At 39.6% G+C, this 24,748-nt stretch overlaps 1 protein-coding gene across 5 annotated transcripts in view; it reads left to right on the forward strand.

The window, feature by feature from the left end:
• ABCG2 (ATP binding cassette subfamily G member 2 (JR blood group)) overlaps nucleotides 1-11,414 on the forward strand; it is a 136,656-nt gene extending 125,242 nt beyond the window's left edge. For all 5 annotated transcript variants that reach the window (XM_063610254.1, XM_055297034.2, XM_063610255.1 and 2 more), the window contains 6 exons: nucleotides 1,861-1,950; nucleotides 3,716-3,840; nucleotides 5,629-5,783; nucleotides 7,621-7,710; nucleotides 8,577-8,659; nucleotides 10,841-11,414. In XM_063610254.1, coding sequence (XP_063466324.1) covers nucleotides 1,861-1,950; nucleotides 3,716-3,840; nucleotides 5,629-5,783; nucleotides 7,621-7,710; nucleotides 8,577-8,659; nucleotides 10,841-10,988 — 691 coding nt within the window. In that variant the 3' untranslated portion in view covers nucleotides 10,989-11,414. The remainder of the gene's footprint in view (nucleotides 1-1,860; nucleotides 1,951-3,715; nucleotides 3,841-5,628; nucleotides 5,784-7,620; nucleotides 7,711-8,576; nucleotides 8,660-10,840) is intronic.
• The last annotated feature ends 13,334 nt before the right edge of the window (nucleotides 11,415-24,748 follow it).

Consider the following 24,748-nt stretch of genomic DNA (forward strand, 5'->3'; position numbering starts at 1 on the left):
AAAGTGAGATAACTGCATGTCTACCAGGCCTGGCTATTTTTCATTCATTTTAATTATATGTACATACTTTTAAAACTGTTCTGGCTGGGCACCGTGGCTTACACTTGTAACTGCAGCACTTTGGGAGGCCAAGCTGGGAGGATTGCTTGAGGCCAGGAGTTCAACTCAGTTGCAGTGAGTTTATGATCATGCCACTATACTCTAGCCTGGGTGACCAAGGGCAACTCTGTCTCTAAAAATAAAATAAAACAAAAAAGACCCTAGCCTGTTCCCTTAGATCTTTGTTCTTTAGGTATCTATGGACTCTTTTTTTTCTTTTAATGTAATTGTGTTGTTCACTTGGGTTTGCATTTTTTAAAATATTCTCTTGTTTTTACGCCATTTAAATGATGTGTCACTTACCTCTTTTTCAGTTTCAACTCACACCCTTACTGTCAATTATGTTTTGTTATGGTGTTTCAGGAATGTTGGCATGCTTTCATAAAATTCATATTTGTATCAAAGTGTAGATTAACTTAGCATTTTCCTTTTTATTTATTTATTTTTTAATTTTTTTTTTTTTTTGAGACAGTGTCTCACTCTGTCGCCCAGGCTGGAGTGCAGTGGCGCGATCTCAGCTCACTGCAACCTCCACGTCCAAGGTTCAAGCAATTCTCCTGCCTCAGCCTCCTGAGTAGCTGGGACTACAGGCACCCGCCACCACGCCCGGCTAATTTTTGTATTTTTAGTAGAGACAGGGTTTCACCATGTTGGTTAGGCTGGTCTTGAACTCCTGACCTCGTGATCCTCCCGACCCGGCCTCCCGTAGTGCCGAGATTACAGGCATGAGCCACTGCGCCCGGCCAACATTTTCCTTTTTAAATCTCAGTTACTTCACTGAGAAACAAGCACTAATAGTGTTCCTTTTCATTACAATACACAAATTAGATTTTTCTTTGTCAGTAAGTGTTACTTGGTTTCCTCTGAGCACTCTGGAAACCTCATAGAGGGCTGGCTGTCTTAGCGTGGTCAAGGATAATGTCACAGCCCTGCTGATGGTGGTGTGGTGCATGTAGGTTATGCATATAATAAGGGGTTGATCGAAGGTTCCCTTCACTGTCTTTCATTTTGCTTCCACATGACTTACATTCTTTGTTCAACTTTAAAATCAAAGTGGCTAATTGAATTTCTTAATCTTTGCAGACTTAAGCTTACCACTTTTCTGTTCGTACGTTAGGAATGGTACTTGGCATTTTTGTTAGTTAAAATTATGTATTGGCCTGGCTGCCATACCAAAATACCATAGAGCAAGTGGCTTAAACAACAGAAATTCGTTTTCTCTTAGTTCTAGTCTGAAAGTCTGAGATCAGAATACCAGCATTGCTGGGTTCTGGTAAGAGCCCTCTTCCTGGCTTGCCGACTTGCCTCCTTGCTGTTCCTTGTGTGGCAGAGCAAGAGCTCTGGTGTCTCTTCCTATTAGGACACTCTTCCCATTACACTCTCCCCACCTCCCTATCCTGTAACCTCATCTGAACCTAATTACCTTCCAAAGGACCCATCTTCAAATACCATCACATTGGGGGTTGGGGCTTCAACATATGAATTTTGGTGGGGGGGAGACGCTATTCATTCCACAACAATCCAAGACTGTGAATTTCAAAATGAGCTATAATATGTAGTCCCAGGGGTACCACTGTGGAGACATAAGAGATGGGGAGAGGCTTGATGGGGTTCATGCTTCCCTGTTTCAACCAGAACAGTTTCCCTTTTTTTCCTGCCTAACTTTATACACTGTCATTTGTGGAAAGAGTTTTGTGGGTAGAAAATCTATCTAAGAATGCTGAGTTGACTGCGGTGATTTGGTTCCCCTTTTCATGGCAGAGCCGGGGTTCTCTTCTTCCTGACGACCAACCAGTGTTTCAGCAGCGTGTCGGCCGTGGAACTCTTCGTGGTAGAGAAGAAGCTCTTCATGTGAGTAGGTCTTTGTTCTGGGAACAGGGCTGTCCAGCGGCAGGGGCTATTGGTTAGACTGATTACATCTGGGGCTGGGGCCAAGGATGGGATCCTGAGGATTACCAGTACTTTTTAAAATTTATTTTTAAACTGATGAATAAAAATTGTATATATTGATCATGTACAACATGATGTTTTGAAAATACGTATAGGGGTTACCAATATTCATTGAGAAAAAGCAGCCAGAGGTAGGGAAGAAAATCCTGAGCCTTTGGGACCTGATATCCAGAGAAAAGAGTTTTTCTAGATTTGAGTACAGTCAGAAAATCCAAATGTTGGAGAGAGCAAGCAATAAAGGGACTGAAAAGTATCTTTTGTTTTTAGTAAATACTGATGACCTTCACAAGAAAAGTTTGAGGGGCTTGGTAGAGATTAAGCAGCAACTTGGAAGTGGGGAGATTAAGTTGACAAAGAATGTGACCATGCTTAGCCCTCAGTGGACCAGGGAAGTGGCACGAGCCAGAAGGCATTCTTAAAGAGCAGCCTGGTTTAATTTCTTGTATTTTCCATTTTTTTTTTTTTTTTGAGACAGGTCTTGCTTTGTCGCCCAGGCTGGAATCCAGAGACATGATCATGGCTCATTGCTGCCCTGACCTGTGGGGCTTACGCAGTCCTCCCACCCTCAGCCTCCTGAGTAACTGGCATACCTAGCTATTTTTTTTTTTTTTTTTTTTTTTTGAGATAGAGTCTCACTGTGTCTCCCAGGCTAGAGTGCAATGGTGCGATCTTGGCTCACTGCAACCTCCACCTCCCAGGTTCAAGGATTCTCCTGCCTCAGCCTCCGAAGTAGCTGGGATTACAGGCGCCTGCCACCACACCCAGCTAATTTTTTTGGTATTTTTAGTAGAGACGGGGTTTTGCCATGTTGGCCAGGCTGGTCTCAAACTCCTGACCTCAGGTGATCCACCCCCTTTGGCCTCCCAAAGCGCAGGGATTACAGGTGTGAGCCACTGCACCGGGCCGCCTGGCTATTTTTTTCTTTTTAAAAATTTTTTGTAGAGAGAAGGTCTCACTATGTTTCCCAGGCTGGGTATTTTTCAAGGATGGATCACATTTGCCTAAATGTACATGTCACATATAGGAATTATTAGAAAGGGAAATAATGAAGGAAGTGGAAGAGTTTGGAATTGTGGGAGAAAGATGTCAGGAAGAGGAAAGGTTACAATTTGGTAGTTGACAGGGATGTATGGCTGGAAGACATGATCATTGAAAGAAGTCTTTTTCTTTTTTTAACTTGAGAGTAGAAGTAAGAAGAGCTTAGTCTCCTGAAGCTGCACTGGGGGGCTTGGAGAATAACAGGCCACCTTCTTCATCAGAAATAGGGAAAAAGAAAAGCTTCTATTCCTGTCAAAATCGGCTACTGAAGTGCTGTTCTTCAAGGAAAGCCAGCGTCAAAGAAGGAAAAGAAGCATTCTTTGAAGAGAGGGAGGATGTGTGGAATCTGTTTCCCTGGACACAGAGTTCAGGAGCTAGAAAGGGCAGCAATAGGAGGGAACTGTGTCATGAGAAGAGGGGCTGTGCACAGAGCTTCCTGGGATGCTGTCCCAGGGAGTCTGGCACCCAAGGTATTCATGGGCATGCATAGTGGGTCTAGCCCTGAGGATGTGGGAAGCTGGCTTGTTCGACCCCTGCTGTCAGCAGAGGTCTGTAACAGACATGTCTAGCCTGCCCTGTGGCTTCTTAAACTAATCTGGGATGTATGATATGTATTTTTGTTCTATAGACATGAATACATCAGCGGATACTACAGAGTGTCATCTTATTTCCTTGGAAAACTGTTATCTGATTTATTACCCATGAGGATGTTACCAAGTATTATATTTACCTGTATAGTGTACTTCATGTTAGGTAAGTATGTAACAAAACAAAAAAGGACATGTCTTCAGTCTTGCCTGTGGGTGAAGTCAGTTGCACTTTGCAAGCATATTTTTGGTTCTCAAAACTATAAACCAAACCATGAGATAAGGAAACACCTGTCCACTTTGCACTATCTGAAATAGTTGTTCACTGTCAGCTATTTTTGTCAAGACTGTTTCCCAACTGAACTTGTTTGTTTGTTTGCTTTGTTTTGTTTTTTTGAGGCAGGGTCTTGCTCTGTCACCCAGGCTGGAGTGCAGTGGTGATCATATCTCACTGCAGCCTCAACCTCGCGGGCTCCAGTGATCCTCCTACCTCAGCCTCTGAGTAGCTAGGACTACCGGCACACATAAAGATGGAGTTTTTGGTAAAGATTGGGTCTCACTGTGTTGCCCAGGCTGGTCTTATACTCCTGGCCTCAAGTAGTCCTCCTACCTCAACCTCCCAAAGTGCTGGGATTATAGGAATGAGCAGATGTGCCCAGCCTGAACTTTTAAAACCACTTATAAAACTACACTTTACTGAGAGATGCTTGTGTTATACACAAACATGGAAAGAATTTATAAAACTTTGAGACTATGCTGGAGAAGCTGGGATATTTATAGCCTATCTGTGTTTTCTATCTGTCTGTCTGTCTATCTATCTATCCATCATCTATCTATCTATCTATCTATCATCTATCTATCTATCTATCTATCTATCGCTCTCTCTCTCCCTCTATATATATACACACACACATACACACACTTAGAGATATATAGAATGATTAAATATATTTAATCTCTTAGAGATACATAGAATGATTAAATATATATATATATATATATATGTATTTATTTAATGTATATTCCCCATCCCTACTTCTTTAATGAGAGAAAGACGGTGACTTTTGGGGCTTGTTAATTAAAAAAAATACTTGTTTTGTAGATGTGGAGACTCATTTGTGCATTATGCTCAGGCTTCACTCCAGGCTCCTTGCATCTGATTTCCATATATTTCACTGATACACACATGCACAAACACAAAACCCCCAGAAATATCTATTTTGACACTACAAGATAAGAACTACTGACTGAGCTTAAACCTTCCATTTGACAAATAGTAGGTGTGTCCTAAACAATCAGGGTTAGGATCTAGATCTCCAGACTCCTGATTGTTGTTCTTGTGGCTGTTTCAAATCTTCAGATTATATTACCTGTAGTATTAGCTCACTACAGTTTAGAAAGCAGTTTATGAAACATAATTTAGTCCCATTTCAATCCAGAGTGATGTGGTGATCTGTCTAGGGAGGGTTGGGTTATGGAGGCCCCCTCCCCCTCCCCCAGATACTACAACCACTTCGAGGTCATGGCATCTCGATTGTCCCAGTCCCTTCCCTCACAAAGTTACAGCACACAATGAGTAATATGGGGATGTATGGGCAAATGAATGTGCTATTGATGAGTTTCCTGTGAAAAGAGGAGGCAGTTGAATTTTGGCTAGTTGTACTGCCTGTAGCTCTGCATCTCAGGAACTCAGAAATTGTTCGTAATTATACATAATGGCACATAAGTGTTATAAGGACCAGTGCTTATGAAGTTGGTATAAAATATGAGAACTTTATGCAGTTACATGGACAGACACAACATTGGAGACGCAGAGTGGTTGGAGAGTGGATGACTTTTTTTCATTCTAATATTAGTTTCTCAAAATATTAGTATTAAATTTGCGCAATAAACAATCCAAAACATACGGTGACCTAGGCAGTTGGGTTAACTACTTCTTCTCTTTCTGACTAAGGATTGAAGCCAAAGGCAGATGCCTTCTTCCTTATGATGTTTACCCTTATGATGGTGGCTTATTCGGCCAGTTCCATGGCACTGGCCATAGCAGCAGGTCAGAGTGTGGTTTCTGTAGCAACACTTCTCATGACCATCTGTTTTGTGTTTATGATGGTGAGTCTGAACTGTGTTTCCTCTGATAAGGAATTGTTTTTTCCTTCATTTCTTCCTGCACATTCACCTGTCATGTAAAACCTGTTTTAAGGATTCTGTAAATGGGACTCTGCTTTACTTAAGGCCATCTACTGAAATAGATTATGTTAGATAATATACTAACTTTCCTCTTTGCCCTTATCCAACCTTTTTTGCTACTATTCTAATGTAGTTCCAATAATTTTAGTTAATATTGTTACTAATGAGCTTTTAAAAGGCGTTTCTTGGTGACATATTATGACACATTAATAAATTGGAATTTCAGAAACCAGAAGACATTTGATCAGCAGATTCTCTTGAGAATGACAGATTATTTGCCCGACTTTCATGCTGGCATTAAAGAACTGCTAGCTTATTTTTTTTTTACATTTTTAATTTCTGTTTTAAAGTTCCCACATACAGCATTGAACTGCTAGCTTGTTTACCTACCAGCAGAAATGGTTTGGTTGGATTTATAATACTGTTTTCCAAGACACACGTTAAGCCTCATAAGAAGCAGAACAGAGTATGGTTTAGTAGTCTATTTTGGCTCCCTCTCGTATTTTGAAAAAGAGTGTTTTAAAAATATTGGAAAATTGCAGAGTTCACACACTACTAAGTACCACCTTTCTGGGTTTCGTTCCTGACATTCAATATGTTTCTACTTATCTTTTTTTTTAATGGTTACTTAATCCTAATCTTACATGCCCTTAAATTTTGCACATAGAGGAATCAACAGGTGAACGAAACCAGTTACATTTTTTCCCCCTTCAACATCATACTTGACAGGAACATATTCTGTCTGCTAGAGTAGGAGTAGATGTCTTTAAATAAAAATAATTAGCACAAACTCTCGCCATAGTTTAATTCTTCCATTTCTGGATTTGAAAACTACCAATGCAAACATTAATGAGGAAGTGATAGGCTTGTTTATATTTCCCATACTGTCATCCAGCAAATACAAATGTTTTGATTTATTATTATTTAAAGATTTCTACACAGAACATTAAAAACTAGTCCTAAAACTGTATTTTACTCAGAGATGCCGTGTTATATGCTAAGCACTTGGTCAGGTCAAGTCTGAATATGTATTGTCATACCAGCAACATCATCATTGTTATGCATATACCAGTATGCTTGTGGTGGCAATTAGTTCTCTTGTCAATCTTAAGCAGGTCTTCCTGGCATCTCCATTGCGCTACTGCTTTTTGGCAGCTTTAAATGATAGCACTGATCCTGTTTATACTGTACCTCTCACCACATTATACTCTGTGTCAGTTCTAGACTTTGGGTTATGTTAAGCCTGCATTCAGAACCCCATATCCTTGCTAAAGTCATATGGATATAGACTGCAAACCTTTGTAAATAAGAAATCTTATCATATGAGGTGCAGTGGGCGTGTGATGCTCAGGATTGATCTGGTATAGGTTCTTCCAATGCCAGGTGTATTGGTGAGCACACGTAGTGGTTGTGTCATTAAAATAGTCAGTGCTTCTTGACCTTCCCTTGTGTGCAGTTACAAATAGAGTTGAGTACATAGTCTTGACAGTTGAGGATCTTCCAATTAAATGGAATATCTAATATGTATTAGATATTTTGTTCTTCCTTTAAAACCATAAATTACTTCAGCTATATAGAGATGTGCACATGCAGAGGAAAAGAGTTTAGTGAGTGTCTAGAGTAAGTGGAAAGAACTTCAAGAAAGAGTTGGTTTTGAAACAAATACTTACAAAGTGGTAGAGACTTGAAGAGGGTATTCTCTGGAATTCTGCATGAAATTACTGAAGCAGGCCTGACTCTTAGTATTTGCTTTTTGTAGATTTTTTCAGGCCTGTTGGTCAATCTCACAACCATTGCATCTTGGCTCTCATGGCTTCAGTACTTCAGCATTCCACGATATGGATTTACGGTATGTCTTCCTTGTCTGTCATTGTGACTGCATTCCCAAGCTAGGAACAATGGAAATCAAGTGTCCTTATCTCATTTCCCTGACCGTGAGCTGTGAAAGTCTCCCATCCAGAAACTCCCTTTTAGGAGCAAGGAATGAGAATTTCCTGTTAGCCTTGGTTAACACAAGGCTGGCGAGTCATTTGCTATTTTCCTCAGTCATCCTTTAAAGGGTTGAAGAGTGGGGAGATACCTCCTAGTAAAGGAGAAAGATTGGCTAATTGATGAAAAACATCTTGTTGCGTTTCAGTTCAATAAGGAAATAAATGAGAGGCTGGGAGACTAGAATACGTATGTTTATAATGAAAGGAAAATTAGAAGAACAAAGACTGTATAATAAGCATAGTCATATTGGCTTTTGCAAGCTCATTAACTCCAAAGTAAACTATCTGTGTCTTAATATAGTATAACCGAGCTTCTAACTTCCAAGAATTACAACTGGTTCTAATGAAAACAAACAAGAACAAAAGATTGTCACTGTAAATTAACAATACTCATTGAGCACCACTCTACCATTTTAATTAGAATGTTTATGGGGTTACAAAATTGGGGAGAGAAGGAGGAAGGAGCTATGGTGTAATACAGCCAGAGGTCTCCTGCTTTGGCCAAATACTTTCCTTCTTTTGTATTGGAAGCCAAAATCCCAACCCTAGGCTTCTTGATTGCCAGGGAAAATAACATTAGTTGGTTTGGTGAGACAAAGACTGTGAATATGTTTTTAGAAATAACAATAAAGATTAAACTCAGAGGGCATGATTGTGATAACTCTTTGGAAACTTCTTGAAATTTAAAACTGTTTACCTTGCCCTGCTCCCACTTGTGTTATAGGCTTTGCAGCATAATGAATTTTTGGGACAAAACTTCTGCCCAGGACTCAATGCAACAGTAAACGATACTTGTAGCTATGCAACGTAAGTTTGTGTTCAATGTCAAAATGGGTTTTGTTACTACCATGGTGTGATGTGTAAAGGCCACTGGGCTTAGATCTGAGTCCTTCCAGGGGCACTGAATTTTTCTGAGCATACGTTTTCTCATCCATAAAGTGAGTTGTTGTGCGCAAATGCACGTGAACATGCGGCACAACCCCTCAGTATTCTGCTGCAGTAAAGGTTGTCTTTAACGTGCAGCCATGTTTCTTGTGTTTGTTTCTTATTGTTTGTTTTGGGCCTTTTAAAAGATCCTTTTGATATTTTGATTGTGGGTTTGAATTCTTGGTTTTCAGAGCATTTGAGATTGAAGTGAGATGCTTTGATGTTTTATCAAGGGCTTATGGTCCCTGAACTGTATGGATTATATGAAATCTATGGGTCCATGAACTCATGGATACTTCTGAGCCAAACCCATGGACAGTAGTTAAGAATGAAATAGGCAGCAATAGCACAAAGAATGTGAACGTTTCCCTGCCAAGATCCTGGCACTTCCACTGCCTCATGCATTTGGAAGACATCAAGAAATCAAAGGCCGCATAGTCATGTGTTGTTGTTTTTAAATTAACTTGGAATACTCCCTATCAATCGATTTATCCTTTAAAACAACAAGAAACACTTGAGTAAGTTGAGAAAAAAACCTGTTTTCACATAATGTTAAAACAGATTCTAATAACACTAGATAATATTGTTTTAAGAATTTAGTAACACGTTCCTTTTCTATGATTGCTAATGGTTTGATTTTGATACATAAATTAATGAGAGAAAAGAGTATGTTGATATCCTCAATCTCCTGAAAGTTCAGGTAGAATATAAATAATTCTGAATAACAGGACGAATTACTCTTTTGAATTATTCACAGGAAATCCTCTATACAGAGAGGTTTTCTTTATTCTGTCCCTCTCTTTTGGCTTGATCAGGGTGGTCAGGAGGAAGTGGATGGGAAAAATGGGACCAGATAAGGAGGAACTACCATGGGCTTCATGGTAGCGGAAGATGAGGCTTCATCCTCAGAAGACAAAGGAGGAAGATATTCCTTTTTTTTTGAAATGGAATCTCGCTCTGTCACTGAGGCTGGAGTGCAGTGGCACGATGTCCACTCACTGCAAGCTCCACCTCCTGGGTTCACGCCATTCTCCTGCCTCAGCCTCCCGAGTAGCTGGGATTACAGGTGCCCGCCACCACACCCGGCTAATTTTTTGTAGTTTTAGTAGAGACGGGGTTTCACCGTGTTAGCCAGGATGGTCTCGATCTCCTGACCTCGTGATCCACCCGCCTCGGCCTCCCAAAGTGCTGGGATTACAGGCGTGAGCCACCGTGCCCGGCCAGGAGGAAGCTATTCTTATAGTAAAAGAGAGGCTATGTATGTTTTTCGAATTTCTGAATTCCCAAGAGTTGCACAAAAATGGTATCAGGCAGTAACTGTGGCTGTCCAAGGTCTTTTTAGTATAAGATGATTTCCTAACCTGTGGCAAGGAGTTCATCCTACTCTACTCTAGCTGCCACTTAAGGCTTAAACCTAATAGCTGAGTCTGCTGGGAATGTCTTGTACCTGAGTATCTGTGATGCTCATCACAGTCTTGGTGTAAGAGCTGACAGAACGTGACTTTGGCAGGAAACCCATGCACACCTCTTTTCCTGGTTTTGGAATTCTTAGTCTGTGTTGTTTTTTATGGTTATTTGTAAGGGTAAAGAGTACTGTAAGAGCTTTGATCACCTTAGTAAGGGTCACAGGTGTCATCTGTTTAAGCAGATGTTTTCTTTATCAGGGATAAGGGAACTATTACTTGATAAATATTTCTGCCCTTTGGAGAGAGCAGCATTACAGATTTGGAAACCAATAAATTTGAGTAGGCTAAAAACTCGGTGATTCAAGTATGACTGTAAACCTGGTCAAGTTCCTTAAACCTTAGTCCCCTCATCTTTTAAGTGTGTACAATGTCTATCACATTGGATTGTTTTAGGAATTAACTAAGTTAGGTTCATGTTGCTTGTTAGTGTCTAGCAAAACTGTAAGCACACAATGACTGTTAGCTATGACATCTGAAGGGGTAATCATTAAAGGCTTGGTTAAATTTTAGGCTCTTTTAAGGAACAGTGGATATACTGAGTAACATTTGACAGATGCTAGGAATGAAGTTATATTCTCTTTCTGTTGAATTTCAGATGTACTGGCGAAGAATATTTGGCAAACCAGGGCATCGATCTCTCACCCTGGGGCTTGTGGAAGAATCACGTGGCCTTGGCTTGTATGATTGTTATTTTCCTCACAATTGCCTACCTGAAATTGTTATTTCTTAAAAAATATTCTTAAATTTCCCCTTAATTCAGTATGATTTATCCTCACATAAAAAAGAAGCACTTTGTTTGAAGTATTCAGTCAAGTTTTTTTGTTGTTTTCTGTTCCCTTGCCATCACACTGTTGCACAACAGCAATTGTTTTAAAGAGATACATTTTTAGAAATCACAACAAACTGAATTAAACATGAAAGAACCCAAGATATCATGTATCGAATATTAGTTAATCTCCTCAGACAGTAAACATGGGGAAGAAATCTGGTCTAACTTATTAATCTAAAAAAGGGGAATTGAATTCTGGAAACTCCTGACAAGTTATTACTGTCTCTGGCATTTGTTTCCTCATCTTTAAAATGAATAGGTAGGTTAGTAGCCCTTCAGTCTTAATACTTTATGATGCTATGGTTTGTCATTATTTAATAAATGACAAATGTATTAATGCTATACTGGAAATGTAAAATTGAAAATATGTTGGAAAAAAGATTCTGTCTTATAGGGTAAAAAAAGCCACCGTGATAGAAAAAAATCATTTTGATAAGCACATTAAAATTAATAGAACTTACTGATATTTCTCTCTAGTGGTATAATATCTCAGGAATCTTGGCTGAGGGTTTGGAACTGTAGGTAGAGTAGGGGGCCGGGAGTCCAGTAATAGAATTCTTGCACCATTTCTGGAACATTCTAGCTCTGGAAGGTCACGTAACCTTCTTGGGGTAGTTCAGTGGTTTATAATCCAGGTGTGTGTCAGAATCATCTGAGGAACTTTGCTAAAATACAAAAGTCTGGCCTAAGTATCTCCAGCTCTACCTTCATAAAGGAATCTGACCACTCCTGGATTTGGTAATTTCCAAGCTCTGAAAATTTTACTTGGGATTTAATAACTATTACATCTGTCCCTATGTAGGTTTTCTTTCCTACTTATATACCTTATTTCTATATGTTTTCTTCATTCTAACCTTCATCAGTAATAGGGAAATGTTTTAATTTTTTTTTTTTAGTTGAAGGGTAATGTACCAAAAAATATAGTTCAGTGAATTAAAATGAACACACATGTGCAACCACCAATGCAGGTCAAGAAATAGAAGATTGTAGCCCACAAAAGCCCACTCAGCCACTCTCCCAGTCACTACTTCCTTCCTTACCCCTGGGTTATTTTTGAAATGACACTTGATGTATTCCCCTCTGTCGCTGTTATGAGATCATTGCTACAGCCAAGTGTTGTGTTTCTTTTTTTTTTTTTTTTTGAGACAGAGTCTCGCTCTGTCACCCAGGCTGGAGTTCAGTGGCGCAATCTCGGCTCACTGCAAGCTCTGCCTCCCGGGTTCACGCCATTCTCCTGCCTCAGCCTCTCCGAGTAGCTGGGACTACAGGCGCCCGCCACCACGCCCGGCTAATTTTTTGTATTTTTTAGTAGAGACGGGGTTTCGCCGTGGTCTCGATTTCCTGACCTCGTGATCCGCCCGCCTCGGCCTCCCAAAGTGCTGGGATTACAAGCGTGAGCCACCGCGCCCGGCCCAAGTGTTGTGTTTCTGTGTGCATAGGTTGATACTTAATTATCTCCCCACTTTTTAATAAACTTGTAATTTGGAAATAATTTTAGATTGACAGAAAAGTTGCAAAGACAGTGAGGAAAGTTCCTGTCGACTCTGCTCAGCTTCCCTTAATGTTAACATTTTATATAGCAAGGTGCATTTGTCAAAGCTAAGAAGTTAACATTGGTACAATCACTGTTAATTAAACTGGACACAATATTCAGATTTCACCACTTTTCCACTAATATTCTTTCATTGTTCTAGGATTCAATTCAGGAGACCACATTGCATCTAGCCCTCTTTTTTAAAAGTAAATACTTTTTAACACTTACAGGAATTAACTGAGCTGGGGCATCACTGGTGTGTAGACGCCCTGAGACTGGTCATCTTGGAATTCATTTAGTTTGTCATTGGGTGCCCTGACATTCTGTCACAACATCAATTTGGGAACATGGCATTATATTTTTATCTTTGAACTTTTTTCTTTTTGGATGACATTTGATTAATGTGTCATCTTGTAACACATTATCTTTTTTCTTGGTTATGTGATCATGAAGATTAATCAGTTTTTCCTGTTCTTGGTATAATTCCTGCTTTTCACATACCTGTGCCTTACAGTTCTCTATATATACCCTTCGCTTATTACACAGAGAGAAATATCTATTTATACTTTTTACACAAAATATATTTCAAAAGAAACAAAACAGCCAAAATTATTAACAACTTTTTAAATAAATGAAAATTTAATTATATCCTATTTTATGTATTCTCTTTTTATATTAAAATTGCCTTTATATACTTTTGTTGTGGTAGGAACCAGATAACATAAAATTTACCATCTTAACCATTTTTAAATTAAGGAAATTTTTTTTTTTTTTTTTTTTTTTTTTTTGAGATAGAGTCTCGCTTTGTCACCCAGGCTGTAATGCAGTGGCGCGATCTCGGCTCACTGCAAGCTCCGCCTCCCGGGTTCACGCCATTCTCCTGCCTCAGCCTGTAGTAGCTGGGACTACAGTCACCTGCTACCACGCCCGGCTACTTTTTTTTTTTTTTTTTTTTGTATTTTTAGTAGAGACAGCGTTTCACTGTGTTAGTCAGGATGGTCTCCATCTCCTGACCTCGTGATGCAACCGCTTCGGCCTCCCAAAGTGCTGGGATTAAGGCGTGAGCCAGCGCGCCCGGCCAGGAACTTTTTTTAAAGTATGGTTTATTTTCTTATAAAGTAGAAATTTACTTAAGGATATAGATATCCATATACATTATATATACCCTATATATTATATATATTCTCTGTATTTTTATATCCTATATATAATTTATATCTTATATATGGGTATCTATATCCTTAAGTAAATTTCTACTTTATAAGAAAATAAACCACACTTTAAAAAATGTTCCTTAATTTTAAAATGGTTAAGATGGTAAATTTTATGTGCTCATTTTATGTTTTATATAGATATATATATATTCTTTTGATTTTATTTTCTTGGATGTCAGAACTAATCTATAATGGAGACGAATTAATGTGGTTTAACATAAAAGAAATCTCAGTTAAGTGAATAGAAGTTGCTCTTTATACTGTTTATACTATAAATGTATACTATCTATATTGCTTTGCATTCTTTAGTGGCAATATATGGTGTTTTATGATACCTCACTCTACTGTGTCTAAAGAACTTTTCTTTTGGATGTAGCAGTAGGATTATAAAAGGTCATTGGCTTGACAACACCTGCAGGTCATTACAGTATTTTAAAAACTTTCGTCTGGTATTCATAGTAAAAAAAAAATACTTCATATTATAGCCCTTTTTTTGTGCATGCACAAAAATATAATCCAAACAAGTTACTTACGGTGCATTCTGAAAGATATTTTAAAAATAAGGTTTCAATAAATATATCTCCTAGGTCTATCAATATAATAAAGCAAATATGCAATCAAGAAATACGTGTTTTCAAAGTTATATGATTATATCCATCTCTTTAATTATTTTTAGTGTTCTGGTTTGATAATTTTTTTGCTTATGCTGGGAATATTGCTCTCCCTACCTCACGTGGATATCAAAAGGACTAAGTAATTCTTAATACTTTTTTTTCATTTCATGTTCTTTGTTTTCATAGAACCTTACATTCCCCAAATTCCTTTATGCATCTGTAAAATGAGAGTTTCTTCTACCTTTAAAGTTCTGTGCATGCATGGATATTTACATTAAATTGTTTTTTTTTTTCAAGTACCTCCAAGAAGAGCAGCCAGCCAATTTGACTTTTTCAATGTCCACTAAATTTCTCAGTGCAACCCTATAATTTCTTTATTTTGATTTATTACAAAAATTTGAATCTTCTGTCATGCAGATTCAGACTAAAGTTGCTAAGATCAAGGAGGGGAGGGTGGTCTTTTGTTCAAAAAGTCATCTTTCCACCTGTGCTTCTGGTTGGTCTTGTGTATTTTTTTTTTAAGACTTTGTTTGGGTTGGTGGAGGCAGGACGGAGGGGAGTTCATTATTCCTGTAAACCAGGGGTTGACAAAACTTTCTGAGAAGGGCCTGATACTTTCCCTCTCAGGGTCTTTTTTTTGCTATTTGCCTCTTTTAAAAAAACAACTTCATAAAAAAAGTTAAAAACCATTTTTCAGCAATGTAAAAACTCTACTTAGCTGGAGGGCTGTACATCACAGCCAGTGAACACCAGATCTGGCCCAGAGGCCATCGTTTGCAGAGAAGCCTGCTGTAGACAGTTGTTCCTGCTTCATGTGAGACCGTGTTAATATGCTAATATGCTGATAAGCCGAAGTTCTAAGAAATTTGTTGTAATTTTAATTTTCAAGATATTATATTGAAATCCTGTTTCTTCTTAATAGAGCAAACACAGTGCTTCCTGATACTGCATTCTCTTCCCTACCTCTCTGCCCCGCTTTGACAAAAGGTGAAAAGTGGGTTTCTGCATCTGGCATTAGTTTCAAGGTTGTCCTGAGTACACTCAGTCCTGTGTGGTGGAAGTTAGTGTGGTAAGAGGGTAAGAGAGGCTGATATCAGTTGAGATGGAACCTTCTGGCCTCGGGGCTTATGGGAGAGCCTGTCTTTTTTTTTTTTTTTTTTTTTTTTTTTTTTTTCATATTCAGGAATTGTTTGTTTTTGAGACGGAGTCTCACTCTGTCTCAGGCTGGAGTGCAGTGGTGCGATCTTGGCTTACCGCAACCTCAGCCTCCTGGGTTCAGGTGATTCCCCTGCCTCAGCCTCCTGAGTAGCCAGGACTACAGGTGTGCGCCACCACGCCTAGCTAATTTTTGTATTTTTAGTAAAGACGAAGTTACACCGTGTTGGCCAGGCTGGTCTCAAACTCCTGGCCTCAAGTGATCCACCCGCCTCAGCCTCCCAAAGTGCTGGGATTACAGGTGTTAAGACCACACTCGTCCTGGAATTTTTCTTTTTAGTGCATCCAAAAGGGTGGCTATTCTCTGAGTAATGAATTCACGCCAGTGATCCCACCAAGGATCTGTAACCCAGAGCACCAAATCACTTATTTAAATAGTAAAGTGTTAATGTGGACATTATCTTGTTACATTATTCTCTCCCGTGTGAAACTGAGATCAGAGGGTTCCTTGGTAAACACAGAAGTGAGATTTAAGACCAATGCAACAATGTCTACTACATCCATAGGGATTTGTGTGTCAAGCTAACCTGAATAGTTGCTCCAGCTCACCTTCACCAAGACAATGCAGGAGATAGCAGTGTCCCACCCTCACGGGCTTGTGTTTATCTTCTGTGGACTAAAGATCCCGGCCTTGAACCCCACCAGACATAGCTACCATCTGGTTTGCAGCCTGTTTGTATACATACTTTAAATAAGTGGTTGACTTGCATATTGACTTGTAGACTACTTTTTTCCCTCCACTTAGCATATGAACATAATGATACTCTAAATCGAAGTAACTCTTATTTTCTAAACTATAAACCTTCAAATTTCTTTCTTTCCCTTCCTTCTTTCCTTCCTTCCTTCCTTCCTTCCTTCCTTCCTTCCTTCCTTCCTTCCTTCTTTCCTTCCTTCTTTCCTTCCTTCCCTCCCTCTTTCTTTCTTCTTTCTTTCTTTCTTTCTTTCTCTTTCTTTCTTTCTTTTCTTTCTTTTTCTTTCTTTCTTTCTTTCTTTCTTTCTTTCTTTCTTTCTTTCTTTTCTTTCTTTCTTTCTTTTCTTCTTTCTTTCTTCTTTCTTTCTTTTCTTCTTTCTTTCTTCTTTCTTTCTTTCTTTCTTTCTTTCTTTCTTTCTTTCTTTTCTTTCTTTCTTTCTTCTTTCTTTTTTCAGCGTCTCACTCTGTTCTTTAGGCTAGAGTGCAGTGGCTCAATCACAGCTCACTACAGCTTCGATCTCCCAGGCTCCAGTGATCCTCCCACCTCAGCCTCCCGAGTAGCTGAGACTATAGATGCATGCCACCACACCTGGCTGATTTTTTTGTAGAGACAAGGTCTCACTTGGTTGCCCAGGCTGGCACATTTCTTTATGATTACATAGGGTGGAATTTCCAAAGCTTGCCTGATAAGAATCAGTGGTCATCTAGAATGCCTATAATAGGAAGGAAAGTATTACCTTTTTTCTCCCTTGTGTCAGATGTAAGCTGGAAATTCTAGGTAATTCTTTAGAAAATATAGCACCTATTTAGGATTGCAATAAGAAGTTAAGGCTCACTAACTTCCATTGTGATAATTTGATCTTCATTGAATCACTGGGTAACTGTTGCATTCAAAGCCATGCATTGTATTTTGCATCCACCTAAATATCAGAAGCACAAGTAGAACTAAGTGAACCCATTAACATCACCTGATCTTCAGATCATTTTTTAGCTGCAGAGTCATCCTTCCACCCCTGAGCCCCATAGAGCAGCGTACAGATGGTCCTCGACTTACGATGGCATTAACCTTCCAGTAAACCCATATTGTAAGTCAAAAATACACTTAATACATCGAACCTACAGAATATGATAGCCTAACCTAAGAATGCGCTCAGGACACTGACATACCCTGCAGTTCAAAATCCCCTAACACAAAGCCGATTTTATATTAAAGTGTTGAATATCTCTGTAATTTATTGAATACTAAAAGTGAAAAACAATGTTGGTATGATACTCAAAGTCTAGTTCTACTGAATGTGCGTGGCTTTTGTACCACTGAAAAGTTAAAAAGCCCTAAGCCAAGCCCTCGCAATTCGGAGACCATTTGTGTATGGGCTTCTGCTAAATGACACTTGGAAGTGGTGCTGCTTCGATCGAAGTGAGGATGCGGGCTCTCACTTGGCTCCTTTTGTCAGGCACCAAAGTCTGAAGCATCAGCTCAATGATGAGAAGCTTGGCAGTGTGCTGTTTGGAAAACCTCAAGCTGTTCCATCTTTTTCATTTTCCAAATGGGGAAACTTGTGTTTCAGAGACCGCAACCGGCCAGAGGTCACACAGATTATTTCCTTGCTAAGATTTGGAAAATACTGCAGTATTATCAGGGGCATCTTGACCAATCCTGAGGTGGGTTACTTTGGAAAATGCCCTATGCATAAGCCAGAATGGGTGCAGTGGGTGTCAGTGGAAGCTAAGGAGTTGTAAGAGCTGTGAGGCAAATATGGGGCCTTTTTGTCTCTACAGCTAATCTCTGTAATTCATTGAATACTGAATGTGAAAAAGAGAATGGTGGTATGGTACTCACAAAGTATGGTACTACTGAATGCGTGTGGCTTTCATACCATTGCAAAGTTGAAAAGTCCTAAGTCAAGCCGAGGCAAGATTCCCCAGTTCTCCTCCTCTTGTCATCCTTTACTTACCAGGTCTGTAACCCTGATGGACTAGCATAGGGTAATCTATAATGTTCTGTTTTTATTTTTATTTATTTTTTTGAGACGGAGTCTTGCTCAGTCACCCAGGCTGGAGTGCGGTGGCGTGATCTTGGCTCACTGCAAGCTCCGCCTCCCGGGTTCACGCCATTCTCCTGCCTCAGCCTCCCAAGTAGCTGGGACTAAAGGTGCCCGCCACCAAGCCCAGCTAATTTTTTTGTATTTTTAGTAGAGATGGGGTTTCACCATGTTAGCCAGGATGGTCTTGATCGCCTGACCTCGTGATCCACCTGCCTTGGCCTCCCAAAGTGCTTGGATTAGAGGCATGAGCCACCACGCCCAGCCAGATCTATAATGTTCTTACCCATAAAATAGGGATTCTAATAGTATCTACCACGATTGGGGTATGGAAATTACATAAGATGCTACATGTAAAGTGCCTAGAAGTACCTGGTCATAGGACCTGCTCCATACATTTTTAGCTATTACTGTTACATTCCACAGGACATGACTGGTCGTAAGCATCATGCTAGTGGCAGTTCATGGGTGATGCCCTCAGTGGAAACTGGGGCACCATCCTCCAGCATGTGTTGTATGGATTGAGCCAGAGTTCAACAAACTGGCTTGCCAGCCAAATCTAGCCCACTGTCTGCTTTTGAAAATGCAACTTTATTGGAACACAGCCATACTCATTCACTTTTGTAGTGTTTCTGGCTGTTTTTGCCCTATGATGGCAAAGTGGTTGCACCAAAGATCATTATGACCTACAAAGCCTAAAATAGTTATTATCGGTCCTGTGTGTAAAGTTTGCAGATCCCTGCATTAAACGAGTAGTTCCTGCCTGCTTCCAACAGTTAGAATACACAGGTCCATGAATCAAGCAATATTGGCTTCTCTCAATATCATTCCCATTAACCCCTCTTTAGAATTTACACTCCTGTTTCTGCAGCTTTCGACTCTGCCCATTTAGATGCCCTGGACTTAAAAAGTTGGGGGACGTGTCCAACCTGGAAGTACAGTGAGGGTTCCGCTGAGTCTGATACTGCCTGCCACGTGGTCTCTGGGACTTCCACACCTGTGGAAGAGCAGGCAGAGAAAGGAGATGTGTTTGTCATCCTGAGAGGCTAGGGTTACTGCTACATAATTGGGCAGAGACTTCACAGAGATAACTCAGTGTTTCCATGCTCCACGGCTCTGTAAGGGCAAGGTAACCAAGGGCTCTGAGCCCTCAAGATTGAAGGTTCGGATCAGCGCATCAGGCAAGCAGCTTAGTACAGTTGAAGTACCAGCCAAGAGCGAGGGAGCTCCCGGAAGAACAGTAGAGGGTGAAGTTATTACTACAGCTGTGTGACCAGCGGCAGCAATGGGGACTAGGTGGTTCTAGTCCTGTATTGTGTTACCTAGAGATTACAGCTGGCCTCTCCCTTAAAAAGTCCAGGGTGTGCATGAGTGGATCTGAATGGTGCAAGGGGTGGACTGAAGTAGACACTTTCATTGCTGTCTCCTATCTGATTTTAGTTGCAGCTCTGGTGGACAGTTCATGTGAGCTCAGATCTTAGCATCCCACCCCTGCACCACACATCTCTTCACTTTCTGCTCCTGGGCCTTCTCCAAAGCTGAAAGAAGCTCACCTTCTGTGCAAGTGTAGCCTGGTAACATCCCAGGAGCACCCCTCAACCAGTAGGGATTGGGGCCAGTGGGCAAATGCCCCAGACTTAGTTCTTCAGACAGGGGGGCATTCTGTCATGTTCCCAGAGGAGGAGCTGAGGCTGTGCTGCTTAGGCAACACACCCGCGTACTGGCATTTCCTCCTTTTTTGTGTTACTTTGTTCCCTACTCCAGTTTTTGAATATCACCTCCCAAATAAACTCAAATACTTGAACCCAAAGTGCTTGTCTTATCTCTTCTTTCAGAGAAACACAAACAAAAACACATTCTCATTAAGACGAGAAATAAACATGTCTACTTTGGCTGCCTCTCTCTAGCATGGTACTATCCTTATTTACAGATGAGATGGTCTTCTACATAGGAAACCTAAAGAAGGCCAGGCACAGTGGCTCACGCCTGCTAATCCAGCACTGTGTGATGCTGAGGCAGGAAGATCACTTGAGGCCCGGAGTTTGAGGCTGCAGTGAGCTGTGATCACCACTGCACGCCAGCTTGGGCAACAGAGTGAGACCCTGTCTCTACAAAAAAAGAAAGAGAAAGAAAAGAAAACCTAAAGAAACACAGAATCAGAGCTAGTAAAAAACTTCAACAAGTGTGCTGTATGTAAGATTAATTTATTTAAAAATTAGTAAATTAATTTCCTTTATAATAGCAATAAGTAACTAGAAATGATAATGAAAGAGAAGATTCTGTTCATCATAGCAATAAAACCATAAAACAGTAAAGCTATAGTAGCAATAAGACCATTCATATTAAGTATGGTCATATAGTAGCAATAAGACCATTCATGCATAAGATCTTTAAGGAATTTTAAGACACAGGACATGACGGAATATCTGAATAAAGGGCACATTATCATATTTCTGATATTGTAAAGATGTCAGTTCTCCTCAAACCAATATATTCAACACAATTCAAATTAAATTTCAATGAAACTTTCCCTCTTTTTCCTCTCAGGAACCCATCAAACTTATTTTAACATTTATATGGAAAAAAATGATTCACAAAAATAGCTTAGTCTGATTTTGCAAAACAAAAAATAAACCCAGAGAGGCATCACCTCACCACATCTGAAGATGTACTACAAAGATATAGTCATAGAAGTCATTGTGCAGGAACAATCCTAGATCAGTAGAATGGGATAGTGTTCAAAAACAGTACATATATGCATGAATCTGAAATATATTGACATCATGAGCTACTAAGGTAAAACGACTTATTTAATAGAGTGTTGATAAAACTGGCTCATTATGTGGACAAAAATACCTACAGACGTTTTATACAAATTTAAAACATTAAATGTGAAAAGTAAAACCATAAATTTGATAAATAAAAATTTTGTGACCTCATGGTCTCTTGAAGACCCCCAAAACAATGAGACAAAAACATTGAATTTTTCTATGTAAAAATGAGGGAAACATTGGCAAGTTATCAGGTGGATGAGAGATATTAACAGGGTCCAAACTGATAAGGGATTAATATTTAAACAATACAAGAAACTTGTAACAAACAATAAAAAGACCTTGACCAGCAGAGAAATAGGCAATAAACAGAAACATACTTGTTTCCCATTAGATCAAATTGCAAGATTTTAAAGGTTTGATAGGTAATTGACAAAGAGAAACCCCAGTGACTAATGACTAGTTGAGGGGATGGATATTCAACTTTATTAGGAATCTAAGAGATGCAAAATAAAATGAGGTCTCACTTTTAAAACACTAGCACAGATGAAGAAGCTAGATGGTACCAGTGCTGGTGAGAGTATGGCTAAATCCAGTGTTCTCATGTATGTAGTGGGATTGTAGGCTGGTGCAGTCATTCTGGAGGGCAACCTGATGGTTCTGGGTAGAGTATATGCCTGGGATTCAGCACTCCAACTTCTGTTATATACCCACCGAGACACTTATGAAGTCAATAAGAGAATTTACAAAGATTCTTTTTTTTTTTTGAGACAGAGTCTCACTCTGACACCCAGGCTGGAGTGTGGTGCAGTGGTGCCATCTTGGCTCACTCCAACCTCTGCCTCCTGGGTTCAAGCAATTCTCCTGCCTCAGTCTCCCGAGCAGCTGGGACTACAGGCATGCACCACCACGCCTGGCTAATTTTTTGTATTTTTAGTAGAGATGGGTTTTTGCCATGTTGGCCAGGCTGGTCATGAATTCCAGGCCTCAAATGATCCACCCACCTCGGCCTCCCAAAGTGCTAGGATTACAGGCTTGAGCCACCATGCCCAGCCCAAAGATTTTGAAATAGAATTAGGGCCAACCATTTGCTATAGTAATGGATACTATGTAAAATGTGGCTGCATGCTAGGAAGCACTACACAATCAACAGGATGACTTACTAGAGCTACACACTGCAGAAGAAATACACCTTAACAAAAGCATTGTAAGAAAAAGAAAGGTCTATAGTATAAATCTATTTATTTAAACGCATAAATAGGATTTATTTTTCTGCATATCCGAAATTATCAGAATGGGCCCCTATAAGGGCAATGGCCGAAATGGGTAGTCTGGAGATGAAGGAGAGCATGTAATAGTGGTGGATAAGATAAAACGTCTAAAGCATTTATTGGGGCTGTGAGACGCATATGGCACAATACACATAAAGGGACCTTCAAAAATATAAATTGTGTTGGAAGGCCGAGGTGGGCGGATCACAAGGTCAGGAGATCAAGACCATCTTGGCTAACACGGTGAAACCCCGTCTCTACTAAAAATACAAAAACAAAATTAGCCGGGTGTGGTGTCGGGTGCCTGTAGTCCCAGCTACTCAGGAGGCTGAGGCGGGAGAATGGCATGAACCTGGGAGGCGGAGTTGCAGTGAGCGGAGATCTCGGCAGTGAGCGGAGATCTCGCCACTGCACTCCAGCCTGGGTGGCAGCACGAGACTATGTCTCAAAAAACAAACAAAAAAAACAAATACATATATATATATATATATATATATATAAATTGTATGTATGTACTCAGAATGTATCGTATTGGCAATCTTAATGGTAAAAAAGAATTATTGACCAAGAAACTGCTTTGGTTTATATAAAGACAACAGATTTTGCTTGGTCTTATTCAAAGGAAGGGATTTCAAGATAAATCAGGCAACATATAATGGCCTGAACATGAAAACATTTTTATTTTGAACTCAGCATGAAACTTGGAGGATTGCTTTTCAAACCTTTAAAACCTTTTTTTGTTTGTTTTTGTTTTTTTTTGTTTTTATTATTATACGTTAGGTTTTAGGGTACATGTGCACAATGTGCAGGTTTGTTACATATGTATCCATGTGCCATGTTGATTTCCTGCACCCATTAACTCGTCATTTAGCATTAGGTGTATCTCCTAATGCTATCCTTCCTCCCTCCCCCAACCCCACAACAGTCCCCGGAGTGTGATGTTCCCCTTCCTGTGTCCATGAGTTCTCATTGTTCAATTCCCACCTATGAGTGAGAACATGCGGTGTTTGGTTTTTTGTCCTTGCGATAGTTTACTGAGAATGATGTTTTCCAAGCTTTGATCAAATGAAAAAAAAATGTGTATTCTTCATTTAAAGAACAGACTAGGATAAAATAAATAAGGCATTAGAAAATTTCATCATGTGTTTCTAGTTTGTTTTTTCTTAAGTTCAAAGACTGGACTCAGATTAAACAGACAACAGTGAACAACTTTTGAACCTGCAACTGCACATTCAACTTAATGGTATGTTCAGATTTGTTTGATAAGCTAATAGACTGATCAGGATAAATAAAACAATTTGTGTTGACAGCATTAGCTCTATGACCATCCAATACATCTCTTTAGAGTTGAAGTTCATAGGTGTTTGGATTTTCTGGGAGCACTGGCTGCCTCCATTGCTTAATGAATATTGCATTTCTCAAAGCCGTTTTGTTTTCCAAGCTACTGACATCTTTTAGCTATTACTTATAAATAGAAAATAGCTTATATTTTCAAGATAGCTCTTACCATGATCCTTCCATTTTCTTGGGTGACCAAATATTCCCAATGCTTCCTCCATTTGGCAGGGTCATGATGACAGGTGCAGCATATTCAATTTTTTCATCCCTCTGGATGCAGCAGAGCTCAAGTGGCTTATAATAATACTGCCATTTCAATGGCACGCCCTTACCTTCTTACCATTTACATGGTGTGATAAGGGACCACTGGTTGTTTTAAGTACATCTTTGAGTTGACCCTTTCCCCAGTAGTATTAGATATTTCTTTCTTTTTAAAATGCAAACACCAACTTGAACCAGATAAATATTTCTTTTAATCAGTAAAAGAACCAGCACAGTTGGTAAGAGAAAAAACACAGATGATCCATATGAAAAAATCAAACCTTTACAGAACTGTAAGATTGATGCCACTTTCACTTACTGACAAATATTAATCTTCTCCATCAAAGGTTGTTTTTTCCTTTAAGAGAGGAGTGGTGGTCTGTGATTTTTCTAAAAATGTTGGCCATGTTTTACTATCTTGAAACTTAAATTTACATCCACTAAAACATCTCTACCTCTTAAAGTTTTTGTTTATTGGTTTGTGTGCGTGTATGTGTTTTTTGTTTGTTTTTTGTTTTGAGACAGGGTCTCACTCTGTCACCGAGGCTGGAGTGCAGTGGCGAGTACCACCATGCCCGGCTGATTTTTCTATTTTTTGTAGAGATGGGGTTTTTGCCATGTTGCCCAGGCTGGTGTTTACTGCTTTTTGAAGTCTAGAAGAAACTCTAAGAAATCTTGTTTTTTGTGAAGCAGTATCTGAGATTCAGCAATTTCTTCATTTTT

Source organism: Symphalangus syndactylus, chromosome 10 (genome assembly GCF_028878055.3).
Source record: "Symphalangus syndactylus isolate Jambi chromosome 10, NHGRI_mSymSyn1-v2.1_pri, whole genome shotgun sequence".
In the NCBI taxonomy this organism is placed as follows: domain Eukaryota; kingdom Metazoa; phylum Chordata; class Mammalia; order Primates; family Hylobatidae; genus Symphalangus; species Symphalangus syndactylus.